Here is a 21,201-nt window from a genome sequence, read left to right as displayed (position 1 = left end):
AATTTAAATTTTCACTTAAGATCAAACCATATTGATGTGTGATATCACTGGATATGTGATATGTTGGATTCCAAGCAATTACAACTTGAGAAAATTCATACATATGACAATTGTTCATATATGATTACCAAGTCCTTACCTAAAGACAAGTATGAGTAATGTAGGAGAGTTGTTAGACTGTTGGAGTCATCCACCTAAATCGGAAGGGGGAGATTGATAAGTTTTTCCTCGTTAGGTGGAGAAAGAGTGAAGGATTAGGAAATCAATTTAGTAAATGTGATTAAAGGAAATATGTAGCAAAAGGAGAAAACCTATCTATTAATTATAGTCATTACTCATCAAGTTTCACTACTATTAAAGCCACCTTCGTTCTTCATTTTAAATCTTCACCAATAACAACAACTCAATGAATTTGAGAGAAAACCTTTTGAGAAAAAAAATCCAAGAGAGAGTTTAGAAACCTTTTGCTGGTGAGATTGTAATAATAATAATTTTTCTATTTATTCATTTACAACAAAGATATTATTGTTCCATTGCTATTATTGTTATTATTATAGTGTGGGAAAAGTACGGTCTTGGGACAACCATCCACTGACATTGCATTAGGCTTTTTTAAGTGATATATTTCGAAACAAATGTGAGGCGGTTGAATAGGAAATTGGTTATAACCTTATAGAATTATTAATGTTTTCCAGTTGCAATAGAAGTTCCAATTCAAGTATTAATATTATTTCATTTTACCTTGTTCTTTCCATGGACAGACAAGATTACTAATGGCGGAAAATTCTTCAAAACATTTGGGATTTGAATATTTTAATTCCTTTATACAGTTGAGGAGAAGGTGATTTCCTTCTGCAAGAGCATAAGTATGTCTAGCTCGGGGCAGTGAAGGGGACGTTATAATAGAACATATTCTAAAGAAGAGATGGTTAACATGGCGGTCCTAGCTGACTTTCAGGATGAGTTCTTCGATATGCATTTCCCTATTATTTATGACTTCAAGGGGGTGTCAATCCATTTTACAGTGTTTGAGTTAGGTACTTAACACCATTAATGTTTCCCCTCTAAAATGTATTTTTCCCTTTTTTATCATTTGCGAACTGTTGAAGTACTTCCACTTCTATATCATCAACTTCCTTCTTTCTTGCGAGCTCTTTTGCATTGATTTCCAATTACTATTCATCTGCAATATTTCATTTGGGGGTACCTGTAACATGCAGATGATCAACTATACTTCTTTAAGATAAGGTATGTGTTGTCCCTTATTTCTACTTCTAATTTCTTTATTAAGGTTTCTAGAAAATGGGTTTATGGTGTTCAGGCTTCTGTTATTGACATGTATAAATAGAGCGCTGAATTTTTACCCTTGAATGTGTATTGTGTTATTTTTTTCATATATGCCTTTTTTGTATTAACAGTTTTCTTCATAATGGAGATTCCCCTTCAGAAGATGTTGGATGTCATCTCTACTTTCGTTGGTGAGGGTGGTTTGGACCATGATTTTACCAAGGTGGAACCTTTGTCTGATTGAGGAGTGCTTATTCTTGAAAAAGATAAGATGGTATGTGGCAAGTATGACGGGTGTGGCATTCCTTTTCACGAGTATTTATTTTCTTAGATAGGCCTTTGTCTCCCTTTTAATGAGTTCGAGATCGGTATTCTTAACCACCTTTTAATTTCCCTTTCACAATTGCATCCAATGAGTCGGGCATGCATAAAAGTATTTCAATATTGTGAATATAAGAATAGTGTGTCGACCTTGATGCTCTTGTGTCCTCTTTTTAACCTCATCCTAGCTCGGGTGTTGAGCTAAAGGATGGATCTTGTTATCTCTTCGATAATGCACTAGGATGTTTGATATTTACTAGGATAATATGAATCACTTCAAGAATCAATTATTTCTTGCCACTCCCATCAACAAAGAAGCTCACACTATAATATGATATATAGATCCCAAGTCGCCTTACCAAAGCTCGAACATAATTTCCAAGTTCTTGTCAAACTTTGAGTCTTATATTTACAGGAAGGACGATTCATCTCAAGAAGATGTTTTTCTGAAGAAGCAGTTGGTATCCTTCTTTGAGGATCTAGATTATTCCGTGGGAATTTTTCCTCTTGATGCAATATCGAATAAATAGCTGAAGTGGTACCTCGAGACGCTACTGCTAGTGGATATCGGCTCGAAAGCAGCCATGAAGGTTATCTTTGGTGAGTGAGAAGGGGAATCTTCTCCTTTTGAATGTTCTTTTTATTATTTCTTTTGTAACTTGTTTATTCTTATCTTATAGATAACATGAAATGTGATAAAACAATGCAACAAATGATGAGGACTCCTTGACTTATCCCTCCCAGAGAAGGTGCTACCAATATTCCTACCACTTCAAGGGGTTTGACAACAAAGGCCCTTACTACTTTGTTAATCAGGTCACGCCTACTCTAGCGCAGGTGGCATCCAGGATTTATATTACCAGGTTATGGTGGAAAATGTTATGAGTTCATCACATCTTAAAAATGGGGGAAGTTTGGACCTTAGTCCTGAACTAGAAGTGCCTCAAGTAGAAGTTTATTTTTTAAGCGTCCTCGTCTATTAGCATTGAAGATAAGGATACTGAGTCATGCAAGATGATTTGCATCAATTACGATCTTGTTGCCTCATACGCTTTTGGTTTGCCCTGGTCCTCTGACGGCCTGGGAGTTTTGGGCCTCCGTCTTTGAAGAAGATTACTCCTATTTCTCAAACTAAGTCGAGAACGTTCTTCAAGAGGAATTGTCAAATTCGGCCTATTATATGTGTCAGTCATCGACCATCTTCGTTTTTCATGTTGTTGAGTTAGGGAAAGTCTTGTTGTCTAATTGTCTTTTGGGGGGAAAGAGGTACTTCAAGAGCGTGTCAATGTTATCATCATCGAGTGAGACCGATATCAAGAGGGGCTTCTACCTTATTTTTGAAGATGGAAGTTTTCGTTGGATCTTTTGGGTACCATGATTTGTTGGCTGAGAGAGTGAAGTTTCTTGTGCAAGAAGTGACAAAAAAGAATAAAGCTTTAGCTTCTTCTCAGGCATCATTGTCTACAACAGAGGTTGCTTTTGCTAAAGCAAATCGAGCATTGGATCCTTCCCTCAAAAAGGTATAAGATCTTGAATTATTTATGGAGTCTCACAGAGGTCGAAAGTAGGTTGAAGATGGTCTTTGTGAGCTGCGTCTTGAGAATCTTGCATTGGCTAAGAAGTATGGGAAGTCAGTGGAGAAGAGTTACTCTATTACACCCGAGCCTTTTAAAAATTCTTTGCAACAGGTGGAATATTTTATCCCACTGGGCCTATTTCACGAGAACAAGTTTGTCCTGACCAAATGATAGAGGATGGAAAGTTGGTATCTCTAGGGGATCATTTGGATGTGTGGCCCTCCTTGCCCATTCTTCTTTTTTTATATGAATTGGCTTTCATTTGGTTAATATGTAGACCTTGTGGTTCATACTTGGCAGTATATACATATTTTTTGTGACTTATTATTGTGTTAAATCTTGAGTTCTTCTCTACGGGAGGGATCTTGTTTTCTGAGATTGTACTCGAAGTTTCATTGAAAGTCTTTGGAGTTGTTCCCAGCGAAGGATCGATAACCATTCCTTACCTCTAGATGAAAACCTAGTTCAAGGTTGGCATGGTAGGGACTCACATTTACCTTTGGAATGATTGTCTACCAAAAGGGGGTAAGACCTTTATTGCCACTTTGTGGTCTATGGCTTTAATCGTGCACTTGCATTATGTTGTTTGGATTTCTTCTTTGTAAACTTGGAGTATTTGTGACAGCGTTGCATCATTATTTTTCGTGGGTTTTTTATTGCTTTGATCGTTTACCTTGGAGATTATATTATCCTTTATGACCACAAGGAAAACAAATTTTTAGAGAAAACATATTTACTCTTGCTTAAAGAAATTTCATTATAGCATTGCAGTAATTTGCAATTTACACATGAAACAAGGGAAAATTTAACTAAATGGGATTACCACTACTTATTTTTCTCTGGTTCCTTGAGGCAGATTAGTGTGTCGAGCAATAATTTTCATCTGTGATCGCTTCCTGTAACTTCCAATTATGGTTATTTGGAATGTACCTGTTAAGAACCTATGATGATGTATGTCACATTAATCTCCATAGTCTTTTCCTCTTCCTTTACTCTTTTGTCGTGTAGGAACCCCTATTGATGTATGCCACATTAATCTCCATAGTATTTTTCTCTTCCTTTCTGCTCTTATCGTGTTTCAGGTCCTTGTGTATCCTTTGAGCTCCTAACAGATTGATACACACTGTCACTAGTTCATCATGCACATTTTGGTACTTCAACTTGAGGTGTACTAGGAAAGTTAGCACATCCAACTGTGAAAGGTCTATATAGGATGCAGTTCTATACGCTTTTACAAGGAACCACCAAGATTTGTAAATTGAGTGTCATGGTGTCTTTCCCTTCTCCTAAAGTAAGCATCATTTCAACTAACTCCTAGGGACGAGTCATCGTGCCATTGAAAGCCTGCAAATCGAATTCTTCGTACAAACATAGAGCAATAAGGAGGAGTCTGGTGTCCTCTAACTTGGGTTATAGTCTGGAGATCGTGGAGTAATTTCATGTTGCGTGGCCGGTTTGGCCGGGATTCACTCTGGTATTGCGAAGGGACCGTCATTTGAAACCGTGTCTCATATGTTGATATCTCATAGAAGGGCATAATTTAAAGTTTCTTTAATTCTCAAGATCTTGTCTATATGAATTGGAAGTTTTTCTAGTGTATGTAGTCCCTACATGCCTAGATTGACTTGTCGTAGTTAGATCCTGAGAACCATCTCTTGTCTAGGTACCAGAGGTTATAAAGAGGATTGATTTGAAGTTTCACCTTAATAAGGAGGAGGTGAAGGATGAGTGGTTGGAAAAACTTGAAATCCTTGATTGATTATTAGAGCCAAATCTTACGGCGTTGGAATGGAGTGAGAAGTTACTAGGACATATCTGGTGGAGGAAGATGAATTTTACTAGCTTCAGAAGTTGTAGTGGCGACTTTGGCATATCAAGTTACATTTAAATCACCATAACTTCAAGAATTCAATATTCAATTATTCGAGAAGAGATCAGAATTCGTAAGGAAAGAATCGGAGATCTGAATCTCCTATGGAGAAACAATTGTTATGTGCAAAATTCGTATGAATCAGAAATCGACTCTCACTGAGAGCGTCAATGTTTTGCTTAGGAACTATGGTTGGTAAAATGGTGCAATGAGATCTTAGATCATTGAAGCAAATTTCAATGCAGTGTAGAGAGATTGACCTACAAAATTAACACTACAATGTCAAGTTAGTAAGAGAATAAAAATAAAGAATGAAAATAAATTTTGAATACTTAAATGTGAACGGTTAAAATGTCTATGTGAAGAAAGATGTGTCTTACATAAAAATACTTTGTTATGCATGAAGGATCACTTATTCCATGCTCTCTCTTACTAAAGACCGTTGTTAAGCCTTTCGCTATAATGTTGAAATTGGTTGATTCTAATTATTTAATTGTAATTTCTTTTATTTTAGTAGTTTAGTATCTTTCATGAGTTAAGGTGCATATACCTCCATTGGAAACACAACAAGAAACAGAAACTGCAAGTATACATTTTTCTATATTACATTTACAACTCACACACTACTTACTATTACTGTACATTACATTTCACACACTACTTACCATTACTGTACATTACATTTAAAACTTACACACTATTTACCATCACTATACATTATAAGAGGTTTGTTTAGCTACCTAAAACATGCTAATATATGACTTCAAGCAACTAAACTATATGAACACAAAAGTAAGGTTCAACCCAAGCTCACCATTTGAAAACATTTGGTAAGAGATTGGTAAGAGATTCAACTAGTTTGTCCAACCAAACCACTAGCAGATCCACCCCAATCCGTTGGTTTACTAATCAAATCCTCTAACTCAAGATAGATATTAGAGTCATTCACATCCATTTCTTCATCAACAACAGAATTTTCACTCAATAATTTCTCTGACATAACATGATAAGCAGAAGAAACATCTTGCGCACTTTGTCTAGAATCACCGCAAGCCCTCATTTCATGTAAAGAGCTAACGAATCCATTCTCCAATGGATCAGAAACCGGTGGTTCCATTCTACCAATGTTCACATTTTCAGTAAAAAGTCCATTCAATTCAGTCTGCAAAGTATCAAACTGTTCTCGACCTTGAGGCCTATAATCAACACTAGTACCTTGTGTTCCAAGTAATCTAGGCCTTTTAACCATATCTATACCACCATCAACCTCTTTTTTCCGCTTCATCTTCTGAATTAACTGATCCATAAACACCGGCTTTCTAGCCATTTTTGTGAGGAAATATATCATTTGATATTGCTTCATCTCAGCACGCCGAACCCGCTCATTAACATTTGTGAGTTGAATATTTGAATTCTCTTGTTGCTGCCTTAGTTTCAGAATTTCCAATTTCAACATGTTTTGGTCCTTCTTAAGTTTCTCTACTTCAGATTCAACACCTGGTGTCATCAAATTGAATCCTCCTTGATGTAGTTTGTTATACTTACTTCTCCTTCTTATGGTCTTCAACAAATGCTTCTTCCCTCCTTTAAACCCTTCATTTGCAAACTCCCATCGGTCTGAATCAATCTTCCTAAACCCCTGCTTGTGAACAGATTCATAAAAACCAATAGTTAAAAAATATTAAGATTATCTGTAAATCTCAATTCAACGGACAAAAATCAATATATGTAGCACAGACACCTCGTCGTGTCTGTGTCGGTCATCTGCACCGTATTTAATTTATTTATTTTTAAAATTTATTACCATTGTTGTATGTGTCATTGTCGGAGTCGTGTTTGGGATTATTAGTACTTCGTTTACATTAAAATAAAAATATGAAGATGGTTAGAATTTTTTACTTACATAGGTGTTGAGCTGGCGAATGAAGCTAGAGAAATTATTGTGCTTAAAATATTTGGGAAGAAGAACTTTGGAGAATTCATGATAATCCCAAACAATGAAACTATCACGAGAACCGCTCCACGAAACAATCGGGTCGGTTTCGGGATCCTCCACCATTTCATACGTCTTCTTGAGAAACGGCGGTGGACCAACCTCGTGCAACCCTGCCATTGGTTTTGGAAACTCCATCGAAGACGAAGCGTTAGCACCGTCGTCTTCAGCAACTTCTTCTTTGATGTGAATAGCGTGAGAAGCTGTAGCACCTTCTTCTTCCGTTACGACTGAGTCTTTTCTTTCGCTTAAAACGTCGTCGTAACCAGGTGAACTTGAACCTGCACTGTCATCGAATAACTCTGCTTTTACTGATGGGATTAGGTTAGACCTGACGCCACCGATTTCACCGTCGCATCCACCGTGAGCCACCGCCATTTTGTTTGTTTGTTTATTTATTTTGTGGAATTCGGTGTCACTCTGCTTTGCCGCTTGACTGTCTGTTTGTCTGTAATGTAATCGTAGAGATGTGAATGTCTTTGGGGGAAAGAGTTACACGTTAACCTTCGTTTCTATTTATAGATGATAAATAAATGTAATTAAATATTTAAAAATAATACTTAAATAATAGAAGCTTTTTTAAAATAAATTGCATAGAATATTATTATTATTATTCCTGTTTATTAAAGTTGAAAATGAGTTTCGAATTCACTTCAACTAGTCTCGATCTGTGTTAAGAAGTAGTTCCATTTATAATTTGACTTGAGTTCGAAATGAACTTTTTTTTTAAATTTAAAATTGATTTATTTTTAATTTATAAACAATTAATTCAATTCATTAAATCGATCTAGTTAGATTTAACTGATTTATTTTACGAATTTAAAAATTATTTTTTAAAGTCTAATTTTTTCATATAAACTTTGCATTTTAAATTAATATTTTTTATAATAATTTTTTTTTAATTTTTTAAGTATTAATTAAATAAAAATAAAATGCAATTTACCAATATAAAAATTAACATTTAATTATTTTTTAAAATTAAAGCAGCCCGTATGAATATAATCATTGACCACTATATATAAAAAAGATATATCCCAAGAGATAATTAGGAGTAAAAAGATATAAAATTTTAATATTTCAAAAAATTAAAAAATTTCACTAATATTATAGGAGTGTTGTATATTTAATCTTAATTTTAATTTAATTATTTTATTTAATATTAAAAAATTAATCTTTAATTATTATATATAATCTTTCTTTATACGATGTTATATAATTATTTTAAAAAATATTTTGCTTATTTAAAAATATAAAAAATCAATTAAAATTATTAAATTTTAAAAAACAAAGAGTTAAAATTTGAAATAATTATTTAAAGTTATTTTTAATATATATATATATATATATATATATATATATATTAGTTCAAACTCACTTTATTTAAATAAGAAAATTAATATTTTGTTTATATTTTTGATTCATAAATTTTGTTAAATAAATTATCGAATCGAGTTTCAAACTATATACCAATTTGTTATTACAATCCTATTATTTTTAAATATAATATTATATAATAAAACATTAATTTTTAAAAAGTATATTTATTTTATTAAATATCTTATTTTTCTTTTCAAATACATTAATCAAAATAATGATTAAAATAATTTCACATTGACAAACAAAGCTAAAAATAGTTTAAATAGAACATTCATATATTTTAACAGCTTCTTTAAGGATAAAATAGTAAAAATTGAAAATACACATTAAACTAGTAATAATAGTGCAGACTTAAAATTGATCAAATATCATTTGCGAAAATTCAAAATTCACATTGTATTCTTAATTTCTTCGACCATGGTACAACTCATATGAAATGACACTTGAGAAACAAACTAAATTCATAATTAATACAACTAAATATTCATTAAAAAAAAGTTTGAGATCCCTTATATTAATCTATTTAAAAAGAAAGTTTGAGATCCCTTATATTAATCTATTTAAAAAAAATTATAATAATATTTTAAAATTATATTAAAAATTATTTTAAAATCTACAACAAACCGTTCAAAATACTCTAAATTAACCATTTTTTTTAATCTTAACTAAAAGGATAGACCAACAGAAAAAGACAAAAAGGATAGACCAACAAAAAGATGCTAGAGTAGAAGAGTAAGACTGACATAGCGGAGCAGGGGAGAACAACGCATCTCTTTTGCACCGGTCAATTTTTCGGTAAAATCAGACCAATAGCCACGTTTCATATTTTCTCTTTTGTTGTAAAATTGTATGGATATCGCATCATTTTTCTCAACCATATATTTAGTACGTGTAACATCGAACATGAGATTATGACACGTGAGTTTTTATTTTCTTTCTCTCCTGGTCTGGGCAAACGGATAGCATCCACGTGGCATGTGTGCAAAGTAATGAAGTATAAACATTGTCTTTCTCTTGCAAATTAATTGTAAAATAAGATTATTGCATATAGGTATTTCATTTTCAGTATTTATTTTGTTAAACTTGTTAACAGGTAGATATCTACGTGACATTATTATTTGTATATATGTAGTATTGTAGTTGTTAATAGTTGTATCCACTGAGCATTGTAATACAGTGTGTATGCAACTATTTACTGTAACCGTTTTAATAGAGTAGTGGAAGTTTGTTATTTTTTCTTCTCTCTCTTTCTCATCTTCATCTTCTTTATCTTGTGCACCAACAATTGGTATCTAGAGCTCCGGTTCAGATCCGCAGGAAAACACATGGAAACACGAGTGAACGGCGAGGTGTTTGTATGATTGATTTTATTTCTTGAGTTCGTGTTGAACTTTTGATTGGAATCGTAACAGAATCATATTTCTTGATTCTGCGGGATTGGGAAACACTAGTGTTTGGTGAGATCTGAGTTTTGTAGAAGATTGAAGATGAACAAAAACGGTAATCTGAGTATCAAGCTTCCAGTGTTCGATGGCAAGAACTGGAATCGTTGGATGACTCAGATGCGCGTGTTGTTTGGCGCTTAAGATGTTCTTGATCTCGTCAATGACGATTACGTTCTGATTGCACTTCCGGAAAATACAACGGATGCACGGAGAAATGCTCATCATGATTTGACAAAGAAGGATTAGAAGGCGTTGTTCTACATCCATCAATGTGTGGAGGTGAATGTGTTTGAGAAAATCGATGATTCCACGACAGCGAAGGCTGCGTGAGACACACTAGTACGGTGCTACGATGGTGAGGCATCATTGAAGAAGATAAAGCTTCAGTTTCTACGCAAGCAGTATGAGAATCTCAGCATGAAGAAGAATGAGAAGGTACCTAACTACATCTCTAGAGTGATTCTGATCACAAATGAGATGAAGTTGTGTGGAGAAACTCTCTCTGAAGAAAACATCATTGAGAATGTACTTAGATCTCTTACTTCTCAGTTTGATTACATCGTTGTAGAAATTTAACATTCTAAGGGTCTGAGCACCATGAGAATAGAAGAGCTGCAAAGTAGTCTAAAGGCGCAAGAGTTACGTATGACTGAAAGAACCTCTGAGAGAGAGGTAGAACAGGCTTTGAAAACTTATTTTGTCAAGAAGGACCAGAAGCAGTCTTGGTCAAAGCTCAAGAAAATACATGGTAGGTCTTAGGAGTCAGAAGCCTCAAATTCTGATGAAAAGAAACATCAGAAGGGAAGGGAGAAGCTTGATAAGAGAATGGTTCAATGTTATTGTTGTAATAGGTTTGGCCACTTTGCTAAGGACTATTGGTCAAACAAGGAAAGGAAATTAGAAGAAGCAAATGTAGCCATAAGAGATTTTGATGATGAATCGGTGATATTGATGGCCTATGAATCTGATGATGATAAACCTGTGTGAATGACGATTTCTGATTATGAAGGAGACTCTGAATATGAGTCTGAGTCAGAAGATGGCTCTGAATCTGATATCGAGTCTAATTCTGAATGAGTCAGAATCTGAAGGTTCTGAAAAAGAGTTAGAATCAGAGGATTCTGAAGATGAGTCTGAGTCAGAAGATGACTATGAAGCTAAAGATGAGTCAGAGTATGAAGGTGACTCTGAAGAGCAAGAAGACTCTAAATAAGAAATTGATTGTGAAGATGAATATGATTTTGATCCATATTCTGATGATGATCCAGAATCTGGAGGTAATCCAATCTAGGGATGAAGCTTTTGGAGGTAGAGCTTCTAGAGTAAGAGCTTCTGAAGGTGGAGCCTTTGAAGGTGGTCCAACTTTTGAGGGTGTTCAAGCATTTGATATTATTCCATAATCAGAAGGAGATTCTGAACAAATTCAAAGGCCACAAAGAATCAGAAATGAAATTTAGATATCCTAAGAGATGTCGAGACACTGATATCTGATCAAAACACAATAGCAATATAACATACAGAAAATAACAGAACACACAAAGTTGTTAATCCAGTTCAGTGTACAACAACACCTATATCTGGGGGCTACCAAGCCAGGGAGGAAATCCACTAAATAATATCAGCTTGTAGACCTTCATCAAACTATCTCCAGTTTACAATCTACTCCCTAATCACTATCCGTGCTTAACTTCTACCTAAGACACACCTAGGTATGAGACCCTTCTCATTTCCCTTTCAATGACAACAGTGATAAATCAAGACAATTACAAAAGATTCAGAAGTCACGCTTCACAAACACACAGTCACTCAATGCTTAAAAGCTTATGAGTGATTGACAGAACTTATAACTCAATAGAGATAATCCTACTCTTATATCAAGATGATATTAGAGGGGCTCACAATTAACAAGAACACTCAAACCCTAACAACACACTAACATAATATTTGATTCGTCCTCCAATTAGGTTTGTTGCATTCTATATATAATCAAAGTCTTGACTAGATTTGGGCTTCATACACGCAGCGAGACAGCTGCACAAAGTTAGGTCAATAATCAAGAGTTTCCTAAAATGTCTCAACATTTAGAAAACATAATAAGTTTAAAATCAAATAGAATCTCTGATTCCTCAATCTTGAACGCCACATAGGATTACTTAATATTCCTAGAATATTCAGTAATCTGTTTAATCAATCAACTATTACCAAGAGTGAACCTATTTCAGATAAGATGTCAGACCCACATGTTAGGGCATCTTGTTCAACATGTTGCTGCTAAGTTAGTTTTACCAAAATTACTGCCAATCATAAATACAGAGAATTAACAAGAAACAACCCAAGACGGCTTGCAGAGTTTAACATGATGAATTGTAAGGATGTTATCACATCGTCAGAAACAAATCACAAATTGGATTCTAATTCTGAAAATGATGATGTAGATGCCATAACTTTCAAGCAGTTGGTTGGATCTCTGAGGTATTTGTGTAATACCAGACCTGACATTTGTTATGCAGTTGGAATGGTTAGTAGGTTCATGAGTAAACCAAATTGGTCTCGTTACCAAGTTGTTGTTAGGATTCTGAGGTATATTAAGGGGACTATGAAATATGAAGTTTTATTCCCTTCTAGTGAGAAGACTAATTCAGAGTTGATGTGTTACTTAGACTCTGATTGGTGTGGAGACAGAGTTGACAGAAGAAGTACTTTTGGATATTTGTTTAAGTATCTGAGAAGTTTTATTTCTTGGTGTTCCAAGAAGCAACCAATTGTTGCTTTATCAATCTGTGAAGCATAATATATTGCAGGTGTTGTGACTGCATGTTAAGTTGTTTGGATTCTGAATTTACTGCATGATCTGAAGATCAAGGTAAGCAAGCCTTTAAAGTTGATCATTGATAACAAGTTTGCAATCAATATTGTCAAGAACCTAGTGTTGAATGGGAGAAACACATATATTGATACTAATTTTTATTTTCTGAGAAGTCAGGTTAAAAATGGAGTGCTAGAAGTTATGCACTGTGGCACCCAAAAACAGTTGGCAAATGTTCTGACGAAAGCAATCAAGACTGGTCAATTCTTCACTTGATGGGTGAAATTGATGTTGTTACTTTTGATTAGATGAATATGAATTAAAGGAGGGTGTTAGAAGTCATTCATTTTCAACATTAGTAGTATTTGTTTTGTTAAGCTTAATCTGCCTAGTATAGGTTAGCATGTTGCCTACGTGGCATTATTATTTGTGTATATATAGTACTGTAGTTGTCAACATTTATATCCACTGAGTGTTGTAGTGCAGTGTGTGTGCAACCATTTACTATAACCATTTTAGCAAAGTAATGAAAGTTTATTATTCTCTCTTCTCTATCTTATTCCATCTTCATCTTCTACATCTTATGCACTAACAGAGCATTCATAAAGGAAAGGATAGTTCAAATAATTTCTTTAACTGAAAATGTTTTTTTTCCTATTTCCAAAAAAAAGGTTAAAATAATTTCTATCATCATTTTTTTTCGTATCGGACTAAAAATAGATGAAAATTATAGATGACTAAGTTAGTGAAACTTTTAATACAATGATTATAATTTTTTAATGATCAAATTGAGTATCAGTAAGATTAATACTATAATGTTTAAGATAGTGTATAAATGAGATGAAATTGTGCAAGTGCGTGTAAAAGAATACTTTGATCTGATTCAGATTCACACTTATATACAATTAAAATCAAAGTAGGTTAAGACAGCATGGGTGCAGGCGATCATTGGATTCATATCAACGATCAAGATTAAGAGAGCGGTCATGCTCCTATATGGTACCCCACGAATGAATGACATGTACGTCACATCCGTTAGTGGAGCGCTCATGTTATATTGAATCTATGAATTGTGTTGGTCTTAATGAGTCTCTGACCAATCTGAAACAATTTATTACCTCTCTTAAAATCTAGAATAAGATGTTTATAGTAAAATACTTGCCCAGTTTTTAATCACAGAAATATACTTTTGAATTCCTTATATGAAATGTTCTTTACAATTTCGTAGATATACCCTCTTTGTGAAAATAAGTATAATGATATAGGTTTTAAAGACTCAATCCATTCATGCCATTTCCATGGATAATGCATAAAAAACTCATTAAAAGGATAAAACCATCTCAATTATGTTGTCTAGGCATAAAGAAGAACCAAGGTGTTTGCATCGAAATAAAAGAATGATGTGATGTGAAAAAACTATGTTATCTTAGAAAATTAATGTGACCACAAATAAGAAATCTATATGCATCAATGTGAATATGTCATTCTTAGCGTCATGGAATATATGAGAATTTGGATCAAACTCTAGTCTCGACAAGGGTAGTTTCTTGGTTCGACAAAGGTCTAGTATGTAGTTAAAGTTTGTTCACATGTTGATCCTGTATGTTGTAGTTGAAATTGTTGGTGTAAGCCCTAGAGGTCAATACTTTTGGTACTTGTATCGAATTATTTAATAATAATAAAAGGTTTTTTCTTTATTATGGTTGTTTAATAAATTCCCTAGAATAGCTAGTCCATTTAATGTATCAAGTGTGACTTAATCATGAGATCCCATTAAACATAAGGACACTATTCTTAAAGTATCTTAGTCGAGCTTTATTGTGAAGTGGGATAACATTAAAGCATTAAGACTATTATGTATATAGACTGATGATCACATCTCAAGGATCATGGATAAGGAGTTATCAAGTCTTAAACATTGGTATGAACATTAAGAGTAATATTTATACTGGATTGACCCACTATGAGAATACTATATAGAATGTTATGCAGTGTCATAAGTTATTCTCATGGTGATAATGGTGTATACCACCCTTCGACCTGAAACCACTATGGACCCTAGATGTAGAGTCGAGTGTCTTATTGCTGATCAAACATTGTCCGTAACTGGATGACCATAAAAATAGTTGATGGGTACTCCACGAAGCATGCTGAGGGACATGAGTGACCTAGATGGAATTTGCCCATCCTGCGTAACATGACAGATGTCTACGGGCCCAATATTGAACTGGACAAGGATGACACGGCATATGCCTTATGTTCAATATAGACATAAGGGAAAAAGGGTAATTGTACACATAAGTATTATCACAAAAGGATTTGTCATATCACATGATATTTTCGTGTCTTGGGTAGCATTGATGTGTTGCTAGATACCGCTCACTGTTTATTATGTTAAATACGTGATTTAATATAATTGCTAATGTCGCGAAAACCTACAGTGTCACACACAAAAGGACGAAATGATGAGAGATAGAGTAAATAAGGAACACCATAAGGTACAGTGCACTTAAGTGAATTGTAGAACATCGTAAGTTACGGAGTACTTAAGTAGAATACGAAATATGGTAAGGTACCATGTGCTTAAGTGATTTTGGCATATCATAAGATATGGGCCACATACACTTAAGTGGGTTTTTAGCTTGTAGCCTACACAAGTGGTTCTATAAATAGAACCCTTGTGCATAAGCATTAGTGCAACTGTTATTTCGTTTCTCTCTCTCTCTCACTGTAGCACCTCAAATTTGCACCTATCATTGTACATACCATCTCATATTAGGTCATAGCATATCATGATACATTGCATAGCATTGCATTGTCCCCAGTTGCCTCAAGAGCAAGCAAGTCAAGAATTAGGTCAAACTGATCAGGAGATCAGTCAACCAATCAAGCAAAGGTGTTTCTCAAGGAGCAAAGGCCCTAGGGTTTGTCCATCAAGTTCACATGACTTGGAGGCCCATTTGAAGTGTTTAAGTCAAGGGTTGGATGTTCAGAAGCCATCAGTTCATGCACAGTCAGGCAAAAACCCTAGAAAGGCAAAGACAGTCAACAGTCAGTCAAAGCAGTGGATGGTGGCCATTCTTGTGGAATTTGGGCACCATGATCAATAATCAAGAGTCCATACAACTTGGGACATCATTTGAAGTCAAGGTCTCAAGGAATTAGGGTTTGGAATTCATCAGAAGTGCTTCAGTCATCCAAAACCCTAGAAAAGTCAAAGTTGGTCAACTGTGGTTGATTTTATGGTTTTGATGGATGAAAATGGTTTGAGAGAGCTTATTCATGTCCTAATAGGCCTCATGTGTCATGCCAAACCTCACCATGGAAGAATTTGAAGTCAAACAGAAAATTTCCCAAAATAGAAAGTGGACCTGTAATTTTAACTGCCAAAAATGGAAACTTCTTGATCCTCAGCTTGCATCATGATACAAGCTTCAAATGAATTTTTGCCCAACATGAAAGTTGAATATCTTGTTCTCCCATTTTCAAAAAGTCCAAGAACACCAAAATCCCATGAATGGTTTGCAAGATATGGTCAAATCATTTTCACATTTTTATGAACTTCAAAAGGCCATATCTCATGATTCCTTTGGCCAAATTTGATGGGGTTTTTTCCTACAAACCACATTTTTCCTCCTCTTTCCAAAAATATAAACATCATGTACCAAAACCTTGCCAATCAAAATGGCATTTTTTGACTTGTTTCATTTAAAATCCAAGTTTGACCAATGGTTGACTTTTTGAATTAAAGGTTTTCAGCATAATTGGCCATTTGGGACTTGTTCTAAATGTTATTTGCAAGAGGTTTGAGGCCCAATTTCGTGCAGGCCAGACCACACCTCCATGTGCAATGTTCAAATTAGCAATTTGGCAAATCTCATCATTTAAGCTAATCCTTCTTAGCACTTCTTAAACCAATGTTAAACAGACCACATATAAGCAATTTTCTGGCCATTTGTAACCCTAGTAGCAGCCATACACGCACAGAAACTCTCATGCTCTCTCAAATTGCATTTTTTCACACTTGGCATTTCTGCTCAAAATCTTCAAAGACCACGAGGAACCCTTGATTCTTTCTTCACCTGGACAACATTTGGAGCTCTTTTGAACCATCAAACCACACCTGTGCAGACCCTTCCATGTTCTGTCTTCTTCATGGACCTCCAATGGTGAAACGAGATTTGAAGAGTTCCAAGCTTTGCTGAGCCAAATAGCTTCAAGATTCCTTCATTACAAAGCATTGTGAGCATCTGTTTCGAGCTGTATCATCAAAACAACACTTGCTCCACACTTTTCTTCAAAATCAAGTAAGAGCTCGACCTTCACCTTTTACCAAATTGTACCATGTTTAAGATAGGTCTTTGTATGCTCATTCCATTGCAACTTGTATCATTTGAAATGATTAACCATGCTAGGAGAAATCTGAGTTTAAAGCTTGTTGGACATTTTGGTTTTGCATGATTTCTTGTTGGTTAACTCGATTTAATGTTAATGCTTGATGGATTTATGCTGCCTGATGTTTGCTGATGCCATTGCCTTGCTTAATTTCTTGTTCTGGACATTTTAATTTGCATGATTGAATGTTAGTGATGAAGCTTTGCTGTTGTGTTTAAACCCTAGCTCTGCCCAGAATTTTCCATGAATCGTGTTTGGGATTATTGTTTGTTTGATGTTGCATGAACATTGTTGTATTACTGCTATGCTGTTTGCCATGAGTCTCAACTGATGATGTTTGCAAGAAGATGATGCTGCCCTGCTACTGCTAAACCCTGTAGTTTAAACCCTAGATTTATCCAGAAATTTGCATGAGCTGTGTTGGTTTGTTGCATGATGTTGCATGAGGTTCACTATACCAATGACATGTTTTTTTTGTGTGATGCTGTTGAATTTCGTGTTTGATGATGATGAACCATGAGGATGAACACAGAATATTGTTGCTGTATACAAACCCTAAAAATATATCTGCCCAGAAACATGATTGGTTGATTGTTTGCATTTTCCACACGAGTTACTGTTCCATTGGGCATCAACCAATGAGAACATTTCATTTGCCTGGCTGAAACGGTGTGTTTTGATTAGTGACACGCTGAATTACCAAAATGCCATGCTGACCTTGGTTGACCTATTAAACCATGTTCTTTGTTCATGTTTTGCTCCAATTTGTTCATCATCTTCTAAAATTCACAACTCACTCAATTTAACTCCAAAATTCATGAAATTTTTTTCCATCATATTCACATGAATGTCTATTATTTAATCATGATTTTTGCTGAATTTTTGGTTGGCTGGATTTTAAATGGCTTTAGGGTTTTTAACATGTATGCTTAATTTGTACCTTTTGCCATTTCTTTTGTGAAATAATGATGATACATCCAATGACCTTGAAATTTTTTGTGGTTAATCTACACTCATTCATGTTCATTTTGATGTAGAGTTTATGCATTTCTCATATGTGGTTTGTGAGTTACAAATTTTTGAAGTGAGGTGTTGCATTTGGTGCTACATGAATGATATGCATTTTCATGATTTTTGTTCACCCACTTCCTGGCCCCCAAATGATCCAATTTTTTTTGCATGAATCATATATCACATGTCTAGTTGGTGTATGAATTTTCTGGGATTTAATCATGCTGTTTCCCATTTGATTGTGAATTTTCTTCCCTGCCTAGTCAAATGTTGACTTTTTGTGCTACACATTGCCATTTCATTTGGGAAATCCTCATACCATATTGAATGATCATGAAATTTCATATGTGATAACTAGACATCTTGAGCTTTGCATTGGTGTTAATCTCATTCATTTCTCATCTGTTTTCAATTTGATATGATTTTTTTGAAGTTGACCCATGTTTGTTAACCTTCATTGTGCATGCTTGAATTTGGTTTGACTTCTTGATTTTAATTGGCTGCCTTCCTCTCATCCAAATGCAATGAAATTTGACATGCTTGCCATGCTAGATGTTAGGATTGAGTGTGATTTATTTGATAATTTTTGAGATTGTTTGGGTTGACTTTTGAATGAAGTCTTGCTGTTGACCTATTTGTGCTCCTTCTTGCCATGCTTTGCATTCTTTTGTGTATGAAATGACAATGATGCATGATTTGATTGTGAATCCAATTGAGATAGCTTCTTAAATGTTTGAACATGAATTGGGTTGACTTTACTTTGCTGTTTTGACCTTTTCTTTCATCTTTGACCCTAGGCTAGTCCTAGTGGTCTTTTGAGCTTACAATTGAGCTATTGTTTCAGGTTAAGCACCAATGCCTCAAAGATCATTCAAATTTGATTGAGTTGGATTATATATATCATGTGCTAACTCTTGTTTTGTAGGTGTGACTCATATGATTGAGTCTTGTGCTTTGCACAATTGGTCCCTCTGTGGTTGACTGTTGTTTATTTTCCTTTGATTTGAACTGTTGACTTGTTTACTAATAAGTTTGACTTTTTCAGGTACTTTAGTTGCTTAAGTTCTTTGAACTTGCTTGCTTTGCTATTTAGCATTTGCTTTGAGGTATAAACCTTTCTTCTTCATGTAGTCTGGAGACCCGGTCTGTTATTTGACCGGGCAAACTGTCTGAAGTCCTCCTTAAGAGGCAATGCCTGTGTGTGTTTAAAATTGTCCTAAGCAGGAAAAGTCCTTCAAGTAAGGCAATTGGTAGAATGTAGGGATAAGTAGCCTATCCCCTACTATTCAGTGTGTCCTCTCTTTGCTCCCATTACATGGTTGAAGCATTGAGATAAAAACCCAAGATCAATCGAGTCAATAATGTGGAAAGAGCTCCATCTTTCTGAGCTCCCACACTTTCTGATATGCTCTCCCTGATCAGGGATAGAAGCAATGAGGCACACCCCTCATCTCCCTTTTCATCTGCTTCACCTTAGCCTCTCAATGGCAAGGTTAAGAGCAACACTCACCCCATTCCAGAGGTTTGTTTGTTGAGGTTGATGTGACCCCTCGACTAAAACCTAACCCATGTTTGAGCCCCCTTTTTGGTGTGTTTATTTTATGCTGAGTATGTTTGTGTGTGCTTGTGGTGTGATTATCCCCTAGGTTGTTAGACTCCGCGTAGTCTCGTTTGCATGTCAATTAAGGTAGCACGGTTCCTTCGTCTAGGACTTCCTTTCTTGCTTGCGCTTTCTTAAAACACAAACAAACACCATTCCCTCTTAAGGATACGTTAACTCCTTCTACTACAGATGAGTAAGTCTCCCAAGGTCGAGCTTCAGGTAGATTGTGCAGTGACGTTGTCCACTTAAAAAACACAAACCAACAGTAACTGTTTTGCCGAACTACGGCAACTCTGATTCTCATGTCCAGATGAGATACGTAGGCACGAGATGCGATGTCTTGTCGAGTTTGACTAACAACTAACACTAATCCTTGTTTGCTTTCGCCCTCGTTGCGATCCTTTCTCTCGCCCTCGTTGCGATTGAGACCTTCCCTTTCTCTTGCCCTAGTTGCAATCGAGACCCTTGCTTCCTGTGCAAGTCGTGCTTAGGATAGGTTGGCCCTTGTGCCATTTAGCTAGAAACCTTAACTTAGGGTTGACTTTGCATGACAACATCTAGGCTCGAGTCGTAGTCTCCCTAGTGTTGTGTCTCCCTCTGTTATCTGGTTAGGCTAGATCCTTTGTCCCTGCGTAGGGGAACTACATCGCCCTGATCTTCATACCAGATGAAGTATGTAGGCAGGAGATTGAGCTGATCTCTCCGGGCGCCCTTTTTCTTTTCCACCCTTTGAGTTTTAACCACCCTTGTGTGTGTTGTTGTGTACTTGGAAGCTGATGTAAGTCCATCGAGTGGCATTCGGGTTCCAGTGTGCGTGTGTTTTGGTTCGGATGCTGATGTAAGTCCAGCAATTGGCTTTCAGGCTCCACGTTTGTCTGTGTCTTGTTTGTTTGTGTGCGTGTCAGCCGAGCTACGAATGCTCTGATTCTTCTCTCGTCCAAGAAGATACGTATGCATAGGATGCGACATCCTAGCGAGCATGTGTCGTTTCCCCAGTCCGAACTACTTCGACTCTGATGTCTATGCCTGATAGACTAAGTAGGCCCAGGATGCGATATCTTGCCGAGTCAGTTTCAGTCAGTTTCTTTTGTCTCCTTCAGCCAGTGTGTGTGAGTTTGAGCAGTGTTTAGCAACCAATATTCCCTCCTAGTGTGCGTGGATCCCGTAGAGTACTACGGATGCGTAGGGGTGCTAATACCTTCCCTTCGCATAACCGACTCCCGAACCCATTCTCTTTGGTCGCGAGACCATGTTCTTTCCTAGGTTTACTCTGAGCGTTTCCTTTCCCTCTTTTGGGATAAATAACGCACGGTGGCGGCTCTGTTGTTTCTTTCTTTTCCCGCCGGTTTTTCGCGTGATGCGACAGCTGGCGACTCTGCTGGGGACGATAAGAAGTTGACCTATGCTGGTCCATCTTCCCTGAGCGAGTCTCTCCTAGCGCTCTCCAGGATTAGGGTTTTGGTTGCTTTGTGCTGTGTGTATTTATTGCTTTCATTATCTGTTCATTTCATTTATT

General features: G+C 35.7%; 1 protein-coding gene and 1 long non-coding RNA gene across 2 annotated transcripts; one reads left to right on the top strand and one right to left on the bottom strand.

Annotated features, from left to right (window-relative positions):
* The first annotated feature begins 695 nt into the window (after window positions 1-695).
* Window positions 696-3,770, top strand: LOC127135133 (uncharacterized). The gene is made up of 3 exons (XR_007808433.1): window positions 696-1,248; window positions 1,419-2,208; window positions 2,289-3,770. It is a non-coding gene; the product is annotated as an uncharacterized LOC127135133 (long non-coding RNA).
* A 1,857-nt stretch (window positions 3,771-5,627) lies between these two features.
* Window positions 5,628-7,540, bottom strand: LOC127138637 (heat shock factor protein HSF30). Its single transcript, XM_051065124.1, has 2 exons — window positions 6,959-7,540; window positions 5,628-6,694 (listed from the first exon to the last, which is right to left on the bottom strand). Exons 1-2 carry the CDS (start codon window positions 7,424-7,426, stop codon window positions 5,906-5,908), a joined length of 1,257 nt encoding a protein of 418 aa, XP_050921081.1. The 5' UTR covers window positions 7,427-7,540; the 3' UTR covers window positions 5,628-5,905.
* Between the last annotated feature and the right edge of the window lie 13,661 nt (window positions 7,541-21,201).

The sequence above is a fragment of the Lathyrus oleraceus genome, chromosome 4 (assembly GCF_024323335.1).
Source record: "Lathyrus oleraceus cultivar Zhongwan6 chromosome 4, CAAS_Psat_ZW6_1.0, whole genome shotgun sequence".
In the NCBI taxonomy this organism is placed as follows: Eukaryota; Viridiplantae; Streptophyta; class Magnoliopsida; order Fabales; family Fabaceae; genus Lathyrus; species Lathyrus oleraceus.
This window is presented reverse-complemented; position numbering and strand designations above follow the sequence as displayed.